At 36.2% G+C, this 23,298-nt stretch overlaps 1 protein-coding gene across 2 annotated transcripts in view; it reads left to right on the top strand.

Moving 5' to 3' along the window:
* NEMF (nuclear export mediator factor) overlaps positions 1-23,298 on the top strand; it is a 58,252-nt gene that overhangs the window by 19,240 nt on the left and 15,714 nt on the right. For both annotated transcript variants that reach the window (XM_045848716.1, XM_045848715.1), the window contains exons 12-20: positions 1,113-1,190; positions 1,278-1,486; positions 1,735-1,926; positions 2,320-2,383; positions 4,415-4,503; positions 11,467-11,570; positions 14,729-14,791; positions 21,545-21,657; positions 22,966-23,023. In XM_045848716.1, the coding sequence (XP_045704672.1) occupies positions 1,113-1,190; positions 1,278-1,486; positions 1,735-1,926; positions 2,320-2,383; positions 4,415-4,503; positions 11,467-11,570; positions 14,729-14,791; positions 21,545-21,657; positions 22,966-23,023 (970 nt within the window). The remainder of the gene's footprint in view (positions 1-1,112; positions 1,191-1,277; positions 1,487-1,734; positions 1,927-2,319; positions 2,384-4,414; positions 4,504-11,466; positions 11,571-14,728; positions 14,792-21,544; positions 21,658-22,965; positions 23,024-23,298) is intronic.

Raw genomic sequence — 23,298 nt, 5'->3', positions numbered from 1 at the left:
AAACCTATATAGAATAATGTTGAAAGTAAACTGTAATTTAAAAATTTAAAGATAAGTCTAAAAAGATACGTGCTTTTTCTGTATTGTGACTCCACAAGGAGATTTTAATATGCTGTGTTTTCCCAGCACATGTGACCATGTTTTGAAAATACTGCTGAAAAAAGTTTTGGAAATTGGCCACAGTTACTCTTGATTTCAAGAGAATGTGATTTTTCAAAAATACTAATGAAGTGTTAAAATGTGTGTGCAGGATTTGTATTTATGTGCATCCCTGTATCCTCACCCCTCTTCAGTCTTAACACAGTTAACTAATAAAGCACAATTTCAAAGCAGATGGATCAAATTAATTAGTGTGATTGCCACATGATGGCAGCACTTGACCTAGTAAATAGATTATTTAGCAGTGACATTGAACTCCATGTTTTTTATGTGCATTAGAATACCTATGAATTATTTTACTAATCATTTTGCACTCTTTTAATAGTCACCATTTTTATAATTTAAATCTTTTAATACTACATCTAGCATTCTAACATTCATTAATTGGTCATGCTGTTGCTGCTGTTAGAAAATTTGCACCAAAATCAATCATCTTGAAATATAAATTATATATGATAAAATGCTATATAAAAGGTCAAATAACTACTATGACCCTTTGTATTATTAATTTAGGAGACATTCTGTAAAATACTAGAAATAATGCTAAGAAAATTAAAAGCAGTAATAAAATGGAAAGAAGCAATTTTAGTAATTTATGCTATGAATGCATTCCCCCAAATTTTACTTTTCTGCATTAAGGAAAAAAATGTCTTGAATTCTGACTGCTTGAATAATGCAAAGGCTTGAGCATATCTTACTTACAGTGTAACCTATAATCAAAATACCTTTCTATGTAGGGAATGGGAAGTAGGTAGACTGGAGTTAGTTTTGGAGCATGAAACACTTTGGGGAAGGATGAACCTGGGGAGGTGGACTCATGGGCACGTTAGCTAGATAGGAATGACATTGAGGGGGCAAAATGGGGGCGGGATAATGAGTTTCAGAAGGTAAAAGAGAAGGTGTGGTAGACAGGAGAAACCTGATTTTTAAAAAATCTGTTTTGTCAACAAAAGGAAAAGCAAGCATTGAAGAAACTAGATAATTTCCGAAAGGATCACGAAAACAGATTAGAAGCTCTTCAGCAGGCTCAGGTATTATGTTTCACTTTTTCAGATGCTTTTTCAAAAATGGTAACTCATAACTGGCATTATAGTAAATGTTTTGGTTTATTTCTTAAGGAAATAGATAAACTTAAAGGAGAGCTCATAGAAATGAATCTACAAATAGTTGACAGAGCCATTCAGGTTGTTCGAAGTGCTTTAGCCAACCAGATAGATTGGACAGAAATCGGGTTAATCGTGAAAGAAGCCCAAGCTCAAGGAGACCCCGTTGCAAATGCAATCAAAGAATTAAAATTACAGACAAATCATGTTACAATGCTGCTAAGGTAAGTTTAATTTTTAGTTAAGCAGTTAGTGCCTGTTTTTATTTTGCTATTTTAATTGTTCACTGTATTTAAAATTTTTGTTTTATTTGGAAATTTATCTTTGACAATACAGAAAAAGTTAATTCAGAGTAAAATAATACAAACTATTTAAATACTGTACACCAGTTAGGATTTCATTTAGTAAAATACTGGAAATGAAAATGTGATGTCATTGACATTAGTGAAATACTATTGAATATTTTTAATAGAAATCCATACTTATTATCAGAGGAGGAAGATGACGATGTTGATGGTGACATCAATGTTGAGAAAAATGAAACTGAACCACCAAAAGGAAAAAAGAAAAAGCAAAAGAATAAACAGCTGCAGAAGCCTCAGAAAAATAGGCCATTACTTGTTGACGTTGATCTCAGCTTATCAGCATATGCCAATGCCAAAAAGTGAGTCTTAAACTTAAGTGTAAATTTTAGGTAAAGCATTATCTGAAATAACTCAGGGGTTAAAGGATAAGAAAAGTTTTCTTTTGCCTATCTATACTTAGGGATGAAAATACTTTTTTGGTGTGTCTTAAAATTATATTTATTGTAAGACAGTATACAAAAATTACTATTTCTCAAAATAGTAATTCTCCTGGAAACTTTAAACAGCAAATCCTTTTTAAAATCTTGTGTGTATTCTACAACTTGGTTTTCATGTGGAACATGAAAAACAAAGTTGCATGATGCACAAAACTTGTTCTGTATGATTTGAGTGTCTGTAAAATTAGATACAACAAATAGGAAACTAAAAAATAGAGATTTTACTTAAATTTTAAGAGAATTGTGTTTTTTTAGGTATTACGATCACAAGAGATATGCTGCCAAGAAAACACAAAAGACTGTTGAAGCTGCTGAGAAGGTACTTAGTGTTTCTTAGAGTGAATGTTCATTGTTTCTCTCTAACTTAATGGTCTCAGTTATTTCTTCTGTTTAAATGAGGTTTTCTAATTCAGAGATAGCCTTTCAAACTTAATTTTGCTTTAAATGTATTACCAGTATTCTTTTTCTTCCCAAACCTGCTCCTCCCCAGTCTTTGCCATCTTAGTAAATAGCACCTTTATTTTTCCCTTTGCTTAGATTAAAAATGTTGGAGACATCCTGGACTCTACTCTCATAAACCAAATATTATACTGGGGTGTAAATACTTTGTTTGGTGTGTCTTAAAATTTATTATAAGAAAGTATACAGAAATTATAATTTCTCAAAATAGTAATTCTCCTGGAAACTTCAAATAGCAAATCCTTTTCAAAATCTTGTGTGTATTCTACAACTTGGTTTTCATGTGGAACATAAAAAACAAAGTTGTGTAATGCACAAAACTTGTTCTATATGATTTGAGAGTCTATGAAATTAGAAATTAAAAGCAGCACATCCTTTTGGCTCTTCCTTTAGAGTATAATCAGAATCTGGTCACTTCTCATTGATCCAGGTCTCCATTAAGTGTGCTCATGGACTGTAACAGTAGCCTCTTAATGGGGGGTTACTCTCCTCCCCTTTCGCTGCTACAGTCTGTTCTTCATGCATCTGCCATAGGGATACTTTTAAATAAAAAATAAATAAAGTCATTTCTCTCTGTTCAGAATCTTTCAGTAGCTTTCCATGTTATTCAAGACAATCCAAAGCCCTTCTCCTGGTCTGTAAGGTCCTAAATGATCTGCTTCCCTCTGATTGCATCATCTGCATTCCTCCTGTTAACCACTCTTTCCAGCTACACTGGGATGTTGGCTGTTCCTGCAACAGTGGTCCATGCTGCCTTCCCAGGGCTTGCAGTTGCTGTTCTTTCCACCAAGGATGCTATTCCCTAAAAATTTCTATGGTTTGATTCCTCACTTCATTCGCGTGTCTACCTATATGAGACTTCAGAGAGGCCTTTCTTGATCACTCTTACTGAAAATAGTATCTTCGATCCTCTGTCTTTACTCTGTTTTTCTTCTTAAAAACCACCCTTTCCGATACATTTATCTGTCTTTGCTCTTAAATGTGGATTGCATCAAAGTAGTGTTTTGTCTGTTTTGTTCATTGCTGTTCTGGCCCCTAGACTATTGCCTGGAACTTACTCACATTAATATCTGTTAAATGATTGGCTCTTGTGACTTAGCCCCTCTATCTCCCTCTCCAAACTCATTTCTTGAGATTTTACCCCGTGATCACTGCTTGCTGGTTAAGCTGGCAATATAGTGTGCTTCTTTTTATTCTTTTGCTTGATAATTACATCAATTCTTCCAGCTTCAGCCTATATACCATTTCTTCAGAAATACCTTCTTTGGTCGTAATCAATTATAAATTAGGTTCACTTGTCATAATTTCTTGTTATGGCATCCCTAGAAACACTTACCATATGTTTATTTGAATAATTATGTGTTTTATATTTGTCTCTTCTCCTAGACACCTTTGGGGTGGGAACTTATCCTATCACTGTTTGTCCATAGCCTTGTAGTCCAAACCTGTTATGGTAGGTACTTAGTATCTTGAATGATACTTTTTAAAATTCCTAGGTTGGGAAGATATATGTATACAGTAAGTCTTTAACTTAAGCTATTTTAATATTAAAGGCAAAAATTGCCCTGGCCAGGTAGCTTAGTTGGTTAGAGCATTGTCCCAGTACTCCAAGGTTTTAAGTTCAGTCCCCAGTCAGGGCACATAGAAGAATCATCCAGTAAATGCATAAATAAGTAGAACAACAAGTCAGTGTTTGTTTGTTTGTCTCTCTCTCAAATTAATAAATAAAATTTTTTAAAGGCAAAAAATCTTTATGTACTTTCATGTGGGGAGTATATGTGTAGATAATGCCATTTTTTTATATTTAAACTATTTCTTGCCCTATTGTTTGCTTGGGGCTGTTTAAATAAATTCTCAACAAATTATTTTAAACCTCTTTTCTTATAAATAGGCATTCAAATCAGCAGAAAAGAAAACAAAGCAAACCTTAAAAGAAGTCCAAACGGTTACCTCGATTCAAAAAGCAAGAAAAGTATATTGGTAAGTGTTCTACCTTTTTAAAATACAGTTTTTGTATTATCAAAATTATACTTGCACATTGCTTAGAAAAATGAAATAGTTCTACAAAGTTTGTTAAAAAAAAAAAGCCTTGCAGTGTTTTACCTTTACTTGTATTGCCTCCTCTCCCAAAGAAATTACTTTTATACTTTTAGCTCTTTTACTTGATTCTTTTGGTATATATACCTTCATTCTTATAAGTAATATCGTCATTTCTGCTTCTTAATTTTTCTGTTTTACATTCTGTTAATGACGTCGACTATGGAAGATGCAGATTTTACCCTTCCACCTTATGCTCCATTACACAAACCAAACACCACCCAGTGTTCCGTTATAGTTATACCACAATTTCGCATTAACATTATTGTGAATATTTAACTTAGAGTCACAGCTTGCTTTTCAAATTTTGTTTTTATTAATTCACCTCCACTCTTCTAAGTGGGCTCATGTTGGAATTCTGTTAGAAATCTTCTTGCAGAAGTCTCTTCTGGAGCTTTTTGACCATTGTTCTAGATTGGTTACTCTGTGCATCCTAAAATTTCCTTTTGTTTGTTATCCTGAAAGTTCCCTTTATCCCTCTCTGTGTTGGAGTCTCTGTCCTGGATCTCATACTTCCTTTTTCTTTGTTGATAGAGTTATGAGCTATAAAGCATAACCAGAAGGTAAATTTTTTGAGGTACCCAATGATAAAAATGATTTTACTCTTATACCTAATTCATAGTTTGGGTATAAAATTCTAGTCTGAAAAATATGTTTTCCTCAGACTTTAAAGGTATTATACATTGTGTTAACTTCCAGGTTTGATACTGAGACGTCTGATGTCATTTTGGTAGTTGGTATTTTATAGGAAACTTGTTTAGTCTTTTTGTAAATTTGTGGACTTTTTCTTTCTTTCAGTTTTCTAGAATTTCCCAGTGATAGGTTTTTGTGGGTATTTTTTTATCTATTATGCTGGATAACTTGTGGGCCTTTTTAATTTGGAAGCATTCAGTTCTGAGAAGTTTTCTTGACATATTTCTTAGAAAACAGTGTGCTCTCTGGTTTTTTGTTCTGTTTTTTCTTTTTCTTTTCCTTCTTACTGTTTTTCTTTTTTAATATAGGAGCCCCTGAAAAATTTTTTTTGCATTTTTCTGTTTTTCAACACTTTATCATTTTGTTCTTTATTATGAAGGATTTCCTCGACTTGATCTTTTAAACCTTCCACTGAATTTTTAAATTTTTTCTGTCATGTTTTTAATTTTAAGCTGTTTTTGGTTCGTTGAATAGTACTTTTACTTTTTAAGAACTTCCTTCTCTAGTTTCTTTATACCAAGAATAGTTTGGTTGTATTTAATTTTTATTAGTTATATTTTATTTATTATGCTATTAAAATTGCACTCATTTTTTTCTCCTTTACCCTTCTCCACCCAGTACCCTCCACTTCCTCAGGCAATCCCCCCACCATTGTTCACGTCCATGGGTCATTCATGTAAGTTCTTTGGCTACTCCATTTCCTACACTGTACTTTACAACCCCATGACTATTCTGTAACTACCTATTTGTACTTCTTAATCCCCTCACCTCTTTACCCATTCTCTCCCTACCCTCTCCCATCTGACAACCATCCGGTAACTGATTTCTTTTCTCATACCGCTTTTAAGACTCTCTTTATCTTTAACCTTTGGCCTTTTAATAATGATGTGTCTTGGAGTGGGTCTCTTTGCATCCATCATAGTTGGGACTTTCTGTAATTCCTGAACTTGCATGTCTATTTTCTTTACCAAATTAGGGAAGTTTTTTTCATTGTTTTTTCAGATGCATTTCCATTTCTTGTTTTTTCTCTTCTCCTTTTGGCACCTCTGTGAGGCGAGTGTTAGACTTCTTGAAGTTGTCCCAGAGGCTGTTTATACTGTCCTCATTTTCTTTTTGTTTTTTCTTGTTGTTCTGTGTGATTGTTTATTGCTTCCTTATGTTCCAAATAATTGATGTGATTCTTCATTTCTGACTGGATCATTTTTATGCTGCTGATGTCCTCACTAAGTTCCTTGAGCATCCTTATTATAACTAGTGTTTTGAATTTTGCATCTGGTAGATTGCTTATCTCCATTTCATTTAGCTCTTTTTCTCCTGTTTTGATCTGTTCTTTCAATTGGACCATATTCTTTGTCTCCTTGTTTTGGCAGCCTCCCTGTATTTGTTTCTGTGTATTAGGTAGAGTTGGTTTGACCCCATGTCTTGGTAGTGTGGCCTAATGTAGAAGGTATCCTGTAGGGTCCAGTGGCACAGCCTCCCCTATCACCCAAGCTGGGTACTGGAGGTGTGCCCTTTGTGTGGGCTGAGTACACCCTCCTCTTGCAGTTGAGTCTTGGTTGCTGTTGGCAGGTCAATGGGAGGGATTTACCCAGGCCAGTCCCACAGCTGCAAGGACTGGCTGTGACCGCTGACCACCAACCTCCACCCTCTGTGGAAGATCAGCTTCACCTGTGCAGGGGCAGGGTGGTGGTGCTCTGACATGCTCTCTTTCTGTCAACTGGTTGCACTGGCCTTGGGGTTTCATGGGTGGTGCAGGCCAATGTCAGCCCCACCTGTGTTTTACTCAGGGCTACCCTGCCTCAGCTATAAAGAATTTCTGAGATGCCTGCTACTTGTGCTGGGCTTGGAGATTCCCAGGTGAAGCCAAGCTGTGATTCTAATCTGGCTGCCACTAGTGCTGGGCCTGGGTGGGGCTCATTGAAGCCAGCTGTTCTTGTTTGATAGGCTTTAGGAAGTTGTGAAGCATGAGCCAAGAGCATTCATTCATATGGAAAAGCAGCTTGGGTGGGCCCCTAAGTTGGGTGTCTCTGGCGATCTCCAAGGCCTTTCAAACAGTGTTAGCCTGCTTGATGAAGCCTTAGATATGGCACCAGGCTATTGACTGTGTGGCGGGAAGGTGTAGCAAAGGGACAATGGCTTCTGCTTGCCCTGATGCCAAACACTTCAGTTTCTCCTTGTACACCACTGGTACCTTTCAAGCTGCTATCCCAGTGCTGGAGCCCAGAGGGAGTGAGTCTGTGTGTGGGTTCTTTAAGAGGAACTCCTTGGGACTCGAGAAGTTTTGTCCACTGACTCAATCCTTGCTGGTTTTTCTAGCCAGAAGTTGTGGGGACTTATCTTCCTGGCACTGGAATCCTGGGCTGGGGGGCCTGGTGTGGGTCTGGTACTCCTTGCTCCTGAGATATCCTGCCCAAATTTTTATCCACCACACATAGGTGTAGGACTAGCTTGTTCCGCCTCTGTGCCCCTCCTCCCTGTCTGAATGGATGTGGTTACTTTAATTCTGTAGTTGTCAGCCTACATTCAGCTCGATTTCTGGTGTTCTGAGGGATGGTTGGTCTGTATTTTAATTGTAATTTTGATGTGCTGTGCGAAGAGGCAAGTCAAGTCTGCCTGCACCATCTTCTTGACCAGAGGTGAATCTTAAATTTCATTTAGTATCCTTTTCCTGCAGGTCTGTCTTTTTCCAAGTTTATTTTCTATTGTTAGTTTTGTCTCCAGCCTTCGTGTTGATGTCTAGTGATCTTTGGTTGTCTGCTCACATATTACAATTGCGTATTAAAAGGCTGATTGGGAGTTCTCTGGGTGGTTGGGCACACGGAATGATGTGTGTGGGCCATTTTGTGTGGAGCTCTGGACGTCATTTCCTTTTTTTCTCTTAAGTTGGTCTTACTTCCTAGAAAAGACTCTTTTTTTCTTGTTTGTAAAATGAAGACCTGGTTGTCACCTTTAGGAGTTCAGTGGAAATGGTGGGAGTCTCAGTATCCAGTCTTTCATACATTTACTTAATTGCCCTGTTTTACATGTTACCCCTGCTTATAAATGGTGCCACATTTTCCCTAGTCAGTATATGCTTTCTGTACCCTTTCTAGAGAATTAACTTCTGGCCTTCTTTAGGGTGTGGAAAGGGCAGTTACACCATGTTCAGCGTTGGAAAGAAGACCTAGGGAAGTACCTGCTTCTTGATCAGACTTTCATCCAGTCATCTTTTTGACCCCATCATAAACCCTTTCTCTAGCAGTACTGTATGCTGCCATTTTTTAGTCTTTTATGGGTTACATAGTGTAAATTGAGGTACTTCTTGGCTTTTCCACTGTCAGCTCAGGATTCAGTTTCTTGAGTTTGATCAAAATTTTGCTGTGATTTTCTTCTTCCCCTCTGACATCTCTATTGATAAAGAGGATTGACCTGTGATTTTCATTTCTCACAATGTTTATGTTATAGTGGTATCAAGGTTATATTGCTTCATAAGGGAAATTGGGACATGTTCCCTTATCAGTTGCTCTTACTTGTTTAATGGAATTCACCTGTGAAGCTGAGCAGTCCTAGAGTTTTCTTAATGGGAAAGTTGTTTTTTAAAATTTTAGGTTCAAAGTCTTAGCAGATATAAGGCCAACTCAGATATTCTAGTTTTGATTAGCAATGTTTTTCTAATACTTGACCTGTTTTGTCTGAAGTTTGAAATGTACTGGCAAAATGTTTATAATATTCCACTTTTTAACATACTGTAGGATAGTTAATGACATTCCATACACGGTAGTTATTTGTGCCTACTCTTTTTCTTGGTTAGTCTGACCAGAGGATTTTCAGTTGTATGAATTTCTGTAAAGCCGATTTTTGACTATTAATCTCCGCTGTTATATATATGCATGCTTTCTCTCTCTTATTTTTCATCTTCCCACTTCTCTTTGGGATTCATTTGTAGTTCCCTTTCTGACTTCCTGAGATGGAAGCTTAGTACATTGATTTATTTTTTCCCTCCAGCCTCTTTTCTAATATATATTTAAGGTAATGAGTTTTCCTCTAAGCCTGGCTTTGACCGCATCTAAAACATTTTGTTATGTATTACTTTCATTATCTTTCACATCAAAGTGTTCTATTTTCCATTGTAATTTCTTTATTTCTGCATGATTTAAAAGTATTAATTTCCAAACATATGGATCTTTTCTGGTAATTTTTTTTACTGATTTCTAGCTTAATTTGCATAATAGTCATAGAATATATTCTGAATTGTCTCAGTCCATTGACATTTGTTTTTAAATTTGCTTTATGACCCAGCATACTTTTATGGTCAGCTTCATTTATAAATGTTTCATATATAGATGAAAAAAGTGCCTGTTCTATAGTTTTGGAATACATTTCTATAAATATCAACTAGGTTGTATTTATTAACTATGGTGTTCGAATCTTTGATATCTTTACTGATTTTTTAATGATTATTTTCTTAACTACTGAGAAAGGTGTGTTAAACATCACATAATTATGGATTTGTCTGTTTCTCCTTTTACTTCTGCCAGTTTTTGCTTTATTGGGTGATATTAATATAGAAGTTATAACTTCCTGGTAAATTGAGCCATTTATTAACAGCAGTGAAATGTCCTTTTAACTTATTTTTTCCTTCTGTGTGAGGTATTAAAACTGTATCAGCTCCATCTGGTTAGTGTTTGCATGGTATATCATTTTCCATTATTATAGTTTAACTTTTTAAGACTGTTATATTTTAAAGGAATATATATATCATTGTTTTCCAGTCTTACAGTCTTTACATTTTACGTGGAAAATTTATGAAGTTACATTTATAATAATGTAATTTCTGATATATTTAGGTTTAAATCTGCCCATCTTACTATTTGCTTTCTATTTGTTACATTTACTCTATGTTCTTTTTGTCTTCTTTATGGGCTTCTCTGATGGGTTGTTGGGTTTTTTGGGTGGGGGGGTGGCAGCTGTTAATTATACATTCTTTTACTAGGATGATTACAGAATGCATCCTTGATTTATCTGTTTTATTTTCCTCATCCTTGTGGGTTGTAGACTTGTTTATCATCAATAGCAGAGCAGTTCAATTAAATTTAGTATGTCCATTCAGCAATAAGGAAAGTATTTTTAAGTGAAAAAAATACACAGAAAGTGTGTGTTGTGTCTGGAAAAAGGGTTACAATAAGCGTTTTATTTTAACTTTGTATGTTTAAAACAGACTCTGGAGAGGGGCACACAGGAAGCTAATTACAGTGGCTCCCTATTTGGTCATGGTGGTGGGAACTGAAACAATATAGGATCTCTCATTATACCTTTTTTTGTGTAATTTAAAAATTTTTCCAACCAACTGTATGTGTTAGTCAAAAATCAGTTTAGAAAATTGGAATAAAATGTTTTTGCTGTTATATTTTGATTTCAGTTTAATGCCTATGCTCAACCTTTATCATCTTTAATCAGAAGTTTCTAAATTCTGGATTAAGGCATGTAAAAGATTATCTTGGTTATCATATAGAAAATAAGGGTATTTGTATGTCGTTGCTATTGCATGCCATTTTCTAAATGTCACACAAATATACACTCATTACTTACTATTTTGATGGTACTTATTAATCATGAAAAACCCAGATGACCTTGTCTCTTGAGAGAAGTTGAAATTTTACACTTTTAAAGGTAGTATTTGGCCTTTTATGTAAAAGTAAATGTAAAGAATATCATATATGTAAATATTCAGTTGATTAATTGAGCACAGAATGAGAAGACAACTTTTTTTCTCTTACCAGTGGTCCCACAGCCTATCCAGTTCCCCGATGAAAGAAAGCTAAACCTAGGGACCATGAGACACTTTATTCTTTATTCTTTAGTATAATTCATTGCTATAAGTCATCCTTGTTTTAAGAACACTGGCTATATGAAAGGAAGATGAGGAGAGAACATAAAATTTTTTAAACGTCTAGAATTTAGGTGCTTTCTTCTCAGATTGTCTTAAGACTATCTTAGGGCAATTTGTATTACAAGTTTTCAAGAAAATTAAACTTCATGCCTTCAGAAAAATCAAATCAGTTGTCTTAACCTACACAGGATAGCTTACTGTCTTGTTTTCTGTATAAAAGGGATGTAAATATAGGCAACTATGAAGGAAAAGAAATGTTAACTTTTATTCTTTCAATTTGGTAGGTTTGAGAAATTTCTGTGGTTCATTAGCTCAGAGAACTATCTAATTATAGGAGGACGAGATCAGCAACAGAATGAAATAATCGTGAAACGATACTTGACACCAGGTAGGTAAGATTAAAATTCTAAAGAATTTTCTGTTAAGTATTTGGATCAGTTATCTCAATACTGGGTATAGAATTTTCTGTTTGACAGATTCAATTGGTAGAGTTTGATGATTTGTTTATGGTTTGAACTTAATTCTAATTTTAGATAATATTCCTAAAGTAGCAGTGTTGAGCTTATCTGCAGTGTTGGACTTCTGCTTTTCTACTACATTAACAAATATTAATGATTTTCAATCCTCCAAAGTCATGGAAGATTGAATTTTTAAAAGCTTAATTTCTCAGTGCTGAACTTCTTAGCCTTTTTTAACATTTAGAAATAGGACTTGAGCCCTGTGATGTAAGGCCCTCTCATTCATTTTAAGTTTCTAATTATTTATTTATTTTTAAATATATTTTATTGATTATGCTATTACGTTTGTCCTATTTTTCCCTCCCCTTTGTCCCCCTCTGCCCTGTACTGCTTCACCGTCCAGCATTCCCCCCTCCTTTTTAGTTCATGTCCATGGGTCATACACATAAGTTCTTTGGCTTCTCCAATTCCTCTACTGTTCTTAACCTCCCCTGTCTACTTTGTAAACAAAATAGACAATTATGCTTCTTTTGGGGGGGGACATTGGTTAGGATTTTAAAATTTATTTTTATTTTTATTTATTTTTAAGTATATTTTATTGATTATGCTGTTATAGTTTTCCCAATTTTTTCTTCTTTATCCCCCCTCCACCCCCAACTCTCCAGCATTCCCCAGCCCTTAGTTCATGTCCATGAGTTGTGCATATAAGTTCTCTGAGTTCTCTGTTTCCTATACCATTTTTTACCTCTCCCCATCTATTTAATGCCTACCAATTATGCTTCTTTTTCCCTGTACCTTTTTCCCTCTATTCCTCTCCCCTCCCCACTCAAAACACTTCATGTGATGTCCATTTCTCCAATTCGGTTACTGTTCTAGTTTGCTTAGTTTTTGTTTTTGTTGCTTTTCTTTCTTTTATTTTTTTTACGTTCATTTGTTGTCATTTTACTGTTCATATATTTTTATCCTCTTTTTCTTAGATAAGTCCCTTTAACATTTCATATAATAAGGGCTTGGTGATGATGAACTCCTTTAACTTGACCTTGTCTGAGAAGCACTTTATCTGCCCTTCCATGCTAAATGGTAGCTTTGCTAAATAGAGTAATCTTGGATGTAGGTCCTTGCCTTTACTGATTTTGAGTACTTCTTTCCAGCCCCTTCTTGCCTGCAAGGTTTTGTTTTTGTTTGTTTGTTTGTTTGTTTGTTTGTTTGTTTTTGAGAAATCAGCTGCCAATCTTATGGTAACTCCTCTGTAGGTAACTGTCTTCTTTTGCTGCTTTTAAGATTCTCTCCTTATCTTTAATCTTGGGTAATATAATTGTGATGTGCCTTTGTGTGTTTCTTCTTGGATTCAATTTCTTTGGGACTCTCTGAGCTTCCTGGATATCCTAGAAGTCCATTTCCTTTGCCAGATTGGGGAAGTTCTCCTTCATTATGTTTTCAATTTCTTGCTCTTCCTCTTTTCCTTCTGGCACCCCTACAATTCAGATATTGGAACGTTTAAAGTTGTCCCAGAGGTTCCTCAGCCTCTCCTCAATTTTTTGAATTCTTGTTTCTTCATTTTGTTCTGATTGAATTTTATTTCTTCCTTTTGTTCCATATCATTGATTTGAGTCCTGGTTTCCTTCCTATCACTGTTGGTTCCCTGTACATTTACATCCTTTATTTCACTTTGTGTAGCCTTCATTTCTTCTTCGTTTTGCAACTCAACTCAAATCATTTCTGAGAGCATCCTGATTACTAGTGTTTTGAATTCTGCATCTAATAGGTTGTCTTTCTCCTCATCGCTTAGTTCTTTCTCTCGAGTTTTAATCTGTTCTTTCACTGGGCTATATTTCTTTGTCTTGGTGCACCTGTTACATTGTAAGGGGCAGAGCTTTAGGTATTTACCAGGGTAGGGCACCTCACTTTGCTGTGTTGTGGCGCTGTCTGTCTGGTTGAATTTTTCTTTAACTCTTTGGTTGTCGGACTTCCATGCAGTTTGATTTTTCTGGCAGTTCTGGCTGTTTTTTGTTTTAAATTGGTTGTATCCTTTGGTTGTGAGAGGAAGCAAAACATTTCTACCTCTGCCTCCATCTTTGCTGGAACTCTTCTTTCTTTTATTTTCTGATATATACTGCCTCACTGTGGCTAAATTGTCAGGGTAGGTATCAGGAATCAGTAATCAATATCAGAACCAATCTGGTGTCCACTGAGGATCCTGACCCAGGAAAGAAAGCAACAGGGATCAGGTTACATGGTGCCCAGGGCTTGGTCTCTGTCTTCTCTAGCTTTGCTTATTGTGAGTTGCACCTGTCATAGGGCAGTGTGGGTTTTGCTTTTCTTTGAGTTTCAAATTTCAGGTGACCTGTTCACAGCAATCAGTGACTGCTCATTTTATCTGCTAGGAACCATGCATTTTCCTTTACTCTGGTTGACCATTTATTCCTGCTTTCATCTGTTCCTTTGTTCGCTAATTGCTATCACACACTTAGAATAACACTGGAAGTCTTGGTCATAGCTTACAAGGATCCTGGCTTCTTCAGCCTCCATTCTTACCACTCTCCCCTCAGTCTGGCTTTCTAACTACTCTCCTTACATGTCAAACATCCATAAGGCCTCAGGACCTTTGCACTTGCTAGGATGGCTCATCAGCTCCATGTGTCTCAGCCTTCCAGCAGGCTAGCCTGGCCTTTCTTACGTGGTAACTCAGCAAGTTTATAAGAGAAGAAGCACATAACACCTCTTAAGATCTAGACTGGGATCTGGCACTTGATCACATCTGCCACACTCAGCTGGCCAAGGCAGATCATGGGGTAGGCCCAGATTCAAGGGATGGGGAAGTAGACACCATCTGTTGATGGGAAAAGGTTCACAGTCATAGAGCAAAGAGGTATGGATAGAGGAAGGGAGAGGAATTGTGACCATTTTTGTAACCTACCATGTTATCATTGCTTTCCTGTAAGGAGGCCTATGGGAAATCTCCCAGGGGTAGGAGACGGAAGTTTTATGTCTTCTTATCCCTTTTAGATTTTTAAGCCGTTAAACAGTAAATAAATAATTTTAACTGAGAAAAAACACAAGATTCAGAGTATCATTTCTTGTTTTTAAGGGGACATTTATGTGCATGCTGATCTTCATGGAGCTACTAGCTGTGTAATTAAAAATCCAACAGGTAATATATTTTTCTCTTCCCAACTTTTAGTACCTTTTGTTAAAATATTTTAGTATAACTATAAGACAAAAATTGTTAATAAAAATAAAGGAAGACACTTTAAATGAAAAGAGGGTCAATCTATCAGTAAGATATAACAGTTATAAACATATGAACTCAACAACTAGAGCCTTAGAATACGTGAAGTAAAAACCTGACAATTGAAGGGAGAAATACATGATGCCCCAGTAATAGTTCATGAAGACTTCCGTAGTTTAACAATTAACAAGGAAATTGAATATTTGAACAACACTGAGTTAACTAGACCTGATACATCTCTACTATCTATACTCTACCTAACAACAGTAGATTCTCATTCATCTCAAGTGCATATGCAACATTCTCCGGGACAGACCATATGCCAGTCTGTAAAACACATCTCAATAAATTCAAAACTGTTAAAGTCCCACAGAGTAAGTTTTCTGACCATAACAGAGTGAAATTAGAAACCACTAATAGAAAAAAATTTGGAAAATGCACAAATGTATGGAAATATACAACACACTCATAAATAAACAATGGATCAAAGAGAAAATCACTGGGGGTGGTAAGAAAATACTTTGAGAGAATGCAACAAAAATAATGTATCAGAATTTATGGGATACAGCTAAAGCAGTGCTTAAAATTTTATGGTGGTAATACCTATAATAAAAAAAGAGGAAAGATCTCAATAACAAAATTGTAATCATTAGAATCTAGAAAACAAAAGCTAATATCCCACAGTAAGGAGAGGAGGGAAATAATGGAATGGAAATGATTGAAAGAGACTAGAAAAATAATAGAGAAAATTAATGGAACTATAGTTGGTTCTTTGAAAAGATCAACAAAATTGATAAACCTAGACTTAACCAAAAAAATGTGAGAGAATATTCAGATTCCTAAAAGCAGAAATAAAAGAGCGGACTTAACAAATCAAAAGGATTTTGAGGGATTTCAGTGTATAGTTGTACAACAGAAAATTAGATAACTTTGATGAAATGGGACACAAATCTTAGTAAGACACACACTACCAAACTGACCCAAGGTGAAGTGGAAAATCAAAACAAACCTATTACAAAAGATTGAATTAGTCATTTAAAAAAACCCACCCACAAAAGAAATCCCAGGCCTCCATGGCTTCACTGGGTAATTCTACCAAACTTTTAAAGATGATTAAACATCATCAGTCCTTTACAAAGTCTTTGAAAAAAAATAGAAGAAATGGGAATACTTTCTAACTCATATAAAGCTATTTTACGCTAATAACAACCATATAGACATCACAGGAAAAAAACTATAGATCAGTATTGCTTATGAATGTAGGCACAAATCCTCAACAGAATAATAGGGAACTGAATCTAGCAGCACATTAAAGCATTATACATCATGACAAAGTGGGGTTTATCCCAGGCGTGCAAGGTGTGTCTTAAGATTGAAAATTAATTAATGTAGTAAAATATATTAATAGAATAAAGGATAAAAATTACATAATCATTTCAGATGGTACAGAAAAAGCCTTTGGCAACAATCCAACTCCCACTTGTAATAAACACCGTCAACAAACAAGGAATAGAAGGGAATTTCCTGAACTTGGTAAAGTGCATCTAGGAAAAACCCACAGCTAACCATCATACTTAATGCTGAAAGACTGAAAACTTTCTCCTAATTAAGATCACAAATGAGATACACATGCCTGTTCTTGCTGCTTTTATTCAACATTTTATGGAGGTTCTAATTAGGCCATTAGGCAATAGAAAGAAGTAAAAATATCCAGATTGGCAAGGAACAAATAAAACTACCTGTGTTAGCAGTTTGTTGATCTTAAAACCTTAAGGAATCCACCCAAAATTATTAATAAACAAGTTCAGCAATGTTTAGGATATAAGAACAATTACAAAAGTCAGTTTATTTCCATGCTGTAGCAGTGGACAGTGCTAAAAGGAATTTTTTAAAGATTTTATTTATTTATTTCTAGAGATGGGGAAGGGAGAGAGAGAAAAAAAATCAATGAGTGGTTGCCTCCCGTGCATCCCTAATCGGGGACCTGGCCTTGCAACCCAGGCATGTGCCTGGACTTTTAATTGAACCCGTGACTTCTTTGGTTCACAGGCCTGCGCTCAGTCCACTGAACCACACCAGCCAGGTCCTAAAAGAAGTTTAATAAAATGTCCATTTATAATAATATTAAAAAGAATAAAATACTTAGGAGTAAATTTGCCAAAAATAATTGTAAGACATATACTCCAAACTATAAAAAAACCACTGAATGAAATTAAAGAAGACCCAAATAATTGGAAAGAAGTGTTTATGGGCTGGAAGTGTTAATGTGGCAGTACTTCCCACATTAATCTATAGATTCAATGTGATCCCTCTCAAATTGCAGCTGCCTTAAAAAAAAAAAAAAAAAAGATGGACAAGCTGATCTTAAAATGCATGTGGAAATGCAGAGGACCTGGATGAGTCAAATCGTTCTTGAAAGTGAAGAATAAAATTGGAGAGCTTACACTTCCTAATTTTAAATCCTCCTACAAATCAATAGCAATTAAAACAGTATGGTACTGGCATAAGGACAGACAGATCAATAAAAAGAGTTGACTGATACTCCTTAGTTGATTTTCAACAAGGGTGACAAGGCCATTCAATGGGGGTAGAAGAACCACTTCAAGGAATGGTGCCGGGACAACTAATATCAATGTGCAAAAGAATGAAGGTAGATCCCCTACTGCACATCATTTATAAAAGCTAATACAAATGTATCAAAGACCTAAACTTAAAAGCTAAAAGTATAAAACCATTACAGGAAAATAAGGTGTAAATCTTCACCATCAGAAGGTTATTGCTTAGATATGACACCAAAAGCAAAAACAACCAAAGGGGCGGGGGACCCACATAAATTGGACTTAATCACAATTTAAAATCTTAATTTAAAGAACACTATCAAGGTAGTTAAAACGACAACCTACAGACCAGGGGAAAACATTTGCATATCATTTATCGAATAGCACCAGTATCCAAAGGACTCTTGCAGTGGAAAGACAGAAACCCCAATTTAAAAATGAGCAACAAATCAAATACACATTTCTCCAGATATATACATAAATAGCTAACAAACACATAAGATGTTCAGCATCATTCATCATTAGGGAAATACATTTAAAAACCCCAATGAGACAAGTGTTGATGAGGATGTGGAGAGACTGGAACCTTTATACACTGCTGAGGGGAATGGAAAATGATGCAGCTGCTATAGAAAAGAATTCAACTATTTTCCAAAAAGTTCAACATAGACTTTACCAATTCTACTTCTAGGTATATAACCGAAATAATTGAAAATACATGTCCATATAAAACTTATCTGCAGATATTCATAGCAGAATTATTTATAATAGCTAAGATATGGAAATAGCCCATATGCCCATCAATTGATGAATAAACAAAATGCAGTATATTCATATAATGGCATATTATTCATACTTAAAGTGAGAAACAAATTACTGAAACATGCTCTAGCATGGATGAACCTTGAAAACATGCTACCTGAAAGAAGCCAGACAGACATATGAATCCATTTACAGTTGATGCTTGAACTAGTGGAGGGCGGGGGTTAGGGGCACTGACCTGTCCCACTCCCTGCCCTATCTCCCCACCCCCATGCAGTTGAAAAATCCATGTATAGCTTTTGACTCCCCCAAAGCTTAACTAATACCTACTGTTGACCAGAAGCCTTATCAATAATATAAATAGTTGATTACACCTATTTGTATGTTATGTGTATCACATACTGCATCCTTACACTAAAGTATGCTAAAGAAAAGAAAATGCTATTAAGAAAATGATAAGGAAGCCCTGGTGGGTGTGGCTCAGTGGATTGAGTACTGACCTGTTAACCAAAGGGTCGCCAGTTTGATTCCCAGTCAGGGCACATGTCTGGGTTGCAGGCCAGGTTTCCAGTGGGGGGCACATGAGAGGCAACCATACACTGATGTTTCTCTCCCTCTTTTTTGCCCTCCGTTCCCCTCTCTACAAAATAAAATAAATTTAATCTTTAAAAGAAAAAAGATTAAAATCATAAAGAAGAGAAAATACATTTAAAGTATTTATTGAAAAAAATCTGTTTCTAAGTGGACCCACACATTCAAACCCATGTTATTCAGGGATAAGCTGTATATGAAATTCCAAAATTGGCAAATCCATACAAACAAAGTAAGTGATTGCTGGGGGGCTGAGCAAATGGAGAGTGACTATTAATGGATGCAGGATTCGGGGGATCAGTAATATAAGAATGAACTCTGTTTGCATACTCGCCATTGTAAGCCTACTTTTGCCCCACCCTGTACATTTTAAAAGGGTGAATTTTATGGTGTGTGAATTATATCCCAATTTTAAAAGATTTGAAATCTAACTAGAGATATGTTATTAGTAAGCTCTTTATTGTGCCTGTGGCCAAGATGGAGGTGTAGGTAGACACACCGTGCCTCCTCGCACAACCAAAATAAGGACAGCAACAGTTTAGAAACCAAATAACTAGGACTGATAGAAAATTGAACTATATGGAAGTCAGACAACCAAGGAGTTAAAATAGACACATTCATCCAGATAGGTAGGAAGGGTGGAGTTGGACAGCTGGGCAGAAAGGGGTTGCAGCACAAAAAGTGGTGGCACTGGGTGTGCAAGGCACCCCAGGTGTGCAAGACAGCAACAGGTGGACCCTGGACGAGCAGGCAGCGGCTGGCAGACCCAGCAAGGCAGTGACTGTGAAGCAAGGCACTGCGTGCAAGGTGGCTGGCTGAATGCTCCCACATTCGTGCACAGATAAACCAGGCGAAACTGGGGAGTGAGACAGACTGCACAACCCACGGTCCCAGCGCCAGGAAATAAAGCCTCAAAACACCAATTGAAAACACCTGTGGGGGGGGGGCGGGTACAGGGAGAGACTCCCAGCCTCACAGGAGAGTTCATTGGAGAGACCCACAGGGTCCTAGAATGTACACAAACCCACACACACAGAAATCAGCACAAGAAAGGCCCAGTTTGCTTGGAGAAAGGGACTGAAAGCCGACAGAGAGTGCAGCAAGTGCCACTGTTCCCTCTTGGACCCTGCCCCCACATACAATGTCACAACCCTGCAACTGGGTTGCCCTGCCCTGGTGAACACCTAAGGCTCCACCCCTCGGATGTAACAGGTGCAACTAAAAAAAAAAAAAAAAAGGCCCAAACAGAAGAACAGATCAAAGCTCCACAGCAGATACGACTAAGTGATGAAGAGATAGCCAACCTATCAGATGCACAGTTCAAAGCACTGGTGATCAGGATGCTTACAGAATTGGTTGAATTTGGTTGCAAATTAGATGAAAAAATGAAGGCTACACTAAGTGAAATGAAGAAAAAAAACACAGGGAACCAATAGTGATGGGAAGGAAACTGGGACTCAAATCAATGGAGTGGACCAGAAGGAAGGAAGAAACAAGAATTCAAAAAAATGAGGAAAGGCTTAGGAACCTCCAGGACATCTTTAAATGTTCGAACATCCGAATTATAGGGGTACCAGAAGGAGAAGAGGAAGAGCAACAAATGGAAAACTTATTTGAACAAATAAGAAAGGAGAACTTCCCCATTCTGGCAAAGGAAATAGACTTCCAGGAAGTCCAGGAAGCTCAGAGAGTCCCAAAGAAGTTGGACCCAAGGAGGAGCACACCAAGGCACATCATAATTGCATTAGCCAAGGTAAAAATGAAGGAGAGAATCCTAGAAGCAGCAAGAGATAGGAGATAGTTACCTACAAAGGGGAGTGCCCATCAGACTGTCAGCTGATTTCTCAAAAGAGACCTTGCAGGCAAGAAGGGGCTGGAAAGAAGTATTCCAAGTCATGAAAGGCAAGGACCTACATCCAAGATTGCTCTATCCAGCAAAGCTTTCATTTAGAATGGAAGGGCAGATAAAGTGCTTCCCAGATAAGGTCAAGTTAAAGAGGTTCATCATCACCCAGCCCTTATTTTATGAAATGTTAAAGGGATTTATCTAAGAAAAAGAAGATAAAAAAATATGAACAGTAAAATGACAGCAAACTCACAATTATTAACAACCACACCTAAAACAAAAACAATCCAAGCAAACAACTAGGATAGGAACAGAACCACAGAAATGGAGATCACATGGAGGGTTAGCAACAGGGGAGTGGGAGGGGGAGAGGCGAAAAAGGTATAGAGAATCAGTAGCATAGATGGTAGGTAGAAAATAGACAGGGGGAGGGCAAGAATAGTATGGGAAATGTAGAAGCTAAAGAACTTAAGACACACATGGACATGAACTAAAGACGGGGAATGTGGGTGAGAGAGGGTGTGCAGGGTGGAGGGGAGTGAAGGGGGGAAATGGGACAACTGTAATAGCATAATAAAATATATTTTTAAAAAATAGCTCTTTATTACAATGATTTAGACAATCTAGTAATTCTGGAAGTCTTCAAATTATAAGTAGATTTTAAAAATTATCTTTTTTGGAATGAAATTAGAATTATTGATGTAAGAGAGGATATTCTCTAACTTGTTTACTTAAATATTTAAAAGCCTATGCTGTAAACATTTTTAATAAAAAGTGACTTTTTATAATATTGAAATAAAAATATATATTAGTATTTGAAATATAAAAAGATTGAACCTGTTATGTATGTGATTTTCATATCTTGCTCTGTACAAAGTTGGTACTTTGGCACTGACGCATTGTAGCATGTTGTTACAGGAGAACCGATTCCCCCTCGGACCTTGACTGAAGCTGGCACAATGGCACTTTGCTACAGTGCTGCTTGGGATGCCCGAGTTATCACTAGTGCTTGGTGGGTGTACCATCATCAGGTAATAATGGCTGTGGTCTTTTATAAAATTTATTATGAACTACCATGTACCAAATTTTGAGGGCATAGACGTGAACAAGGCTAAGTACCTACCTGCCTTGATGGAGCTGATGTTTTGGTGATGGAGAAAAATGCATAATGTCAGGCAGCAATTGCTATTAAGATTTTTTTTAAAGCAGAGTAAGGGGATGCAGAGTGATACAGGCTACCATTTTGAATAAAGCATCTGGGAAGGTAAGATTTGAGCAGCAGCGATCTAAATGAGGAGGGAACGATCCATGCAATTACACAGGGAAGAGAGTGTACCAGTTATGACTGCTATACCGACCTAAAAGGCCTTTTTCCTACTCATATTTGTTGGAATTCTCTGAATTCTCTTTGACCCTTCCAGAAAACTAGGTGTGTTCAGTGGTTTTATATTCAGGTGATTTTAGTAGTTGTCCCCCTTTGTGGTTAATGCTACTTTACTTGATGATACTTCATTCCATATTTGACTTCACACTGTTATTAATACACATTTTCAAAAATTATAATTGATGATACACTTTTATAAGGTCCAAAAGCTTATGGTAAACAGAGTTCGATACCATTACTCTTCCTTAGATTTAGTTTCATTTTTATATTTTTTATTTTCTGCTATGCTGTGATACTGGGTTTTTAGGAAATATCACATCTGAGATCAGATTTTCTGCTTCAGTCTTGTTATAAAATTGACTTTAATTCTTTTGTGAATAGGTTTTTCAGTATGCTTTTAATCCCTCGCATAACTGTGGCTAACAGATACTCTCAGATGTGGGAATTTCACAGATGTGTAAAATTTTTTTCAATTGTGGATTTATCTCCCTCACTTTCTATTTTTACAAACTAGAGTACATTTTTAAAAATCTGCTATTTTTATTTCCTAAAATGAAAGGTTATTTTATTACCAAAAAAAGTATCTCAGAAAAGGATTTTATTTAATAAATATAGTTGAATTTTTGTAAGTATAGTTTTATAGTAAATCTACTAAACTGTTTCTTCTCATTATATCTCACACCAGAAGAAACATGTGGACCAGTTCTGGCTCTAATCCAATGCATTTAAAAATTATCGATGCAGTGTATTTTTTATTACGTATTTTTCCTTGCGTTACAGCAAAGGTTATATCATTGAAGAGAGGTATCTATTCCATCAGTGTTGAGAATTTTCGCTAAATTATAAACTTTGCAGTGCTGCTAACTTGAATATGACATTACTTTCTCAAGTGAAACAAATTTTTACAAGTATTTCTGAAGACAAGAGTACTATACTGTATTACTCTTCTCCTCAGGTGTCTAAAACAGCACCAACTGGAGAATATTTGACAACAGGAAGCTTCATGATAAGAGGTAATGACTGTCAGTGGGTTATGAAGACAGGTTTGAGGACTATCTGCTAATACCCTCAGGACTTGCACATTTTGATTGTACACATATGAAGTCTGTTATGAAATAGGAAAACTTTCTTCTGCCGTGGCACATTTAACATTTGTCATGTCGTCTCCCTATTTTTTTATTGATGAAATGTACTTTCACTTAGTTTAAAGTTGTAAGGGTAAGAAAATATAACATGACCATTTTTCTAAAAATTGATTATTCAGGGTCTGACTAACCCAAAGAATAAC

Source organism: Phyllostomus hastatus, unplaced genomic scaffold, assembly GCF_019186645.2.
Source record: "Phyllostomus hastatus isolate PE091 unplaced genomic scaffold, TTU_PhHast_1.1 phas_contig_62, whole genome shotgun sequence".
In the NCBI taxonomy this organism is placed as follows: Eukaryota; Metazoa; Chordata; class Mammalia; order Chiroptera; family Phyllostomidae; genus Phyllostomus; species Phyllostomus hastatus.
Note: the sequence above shows the minus strand (reverse complement) of the source record. Positions and strands in the feature narration are given on the sequence as shown.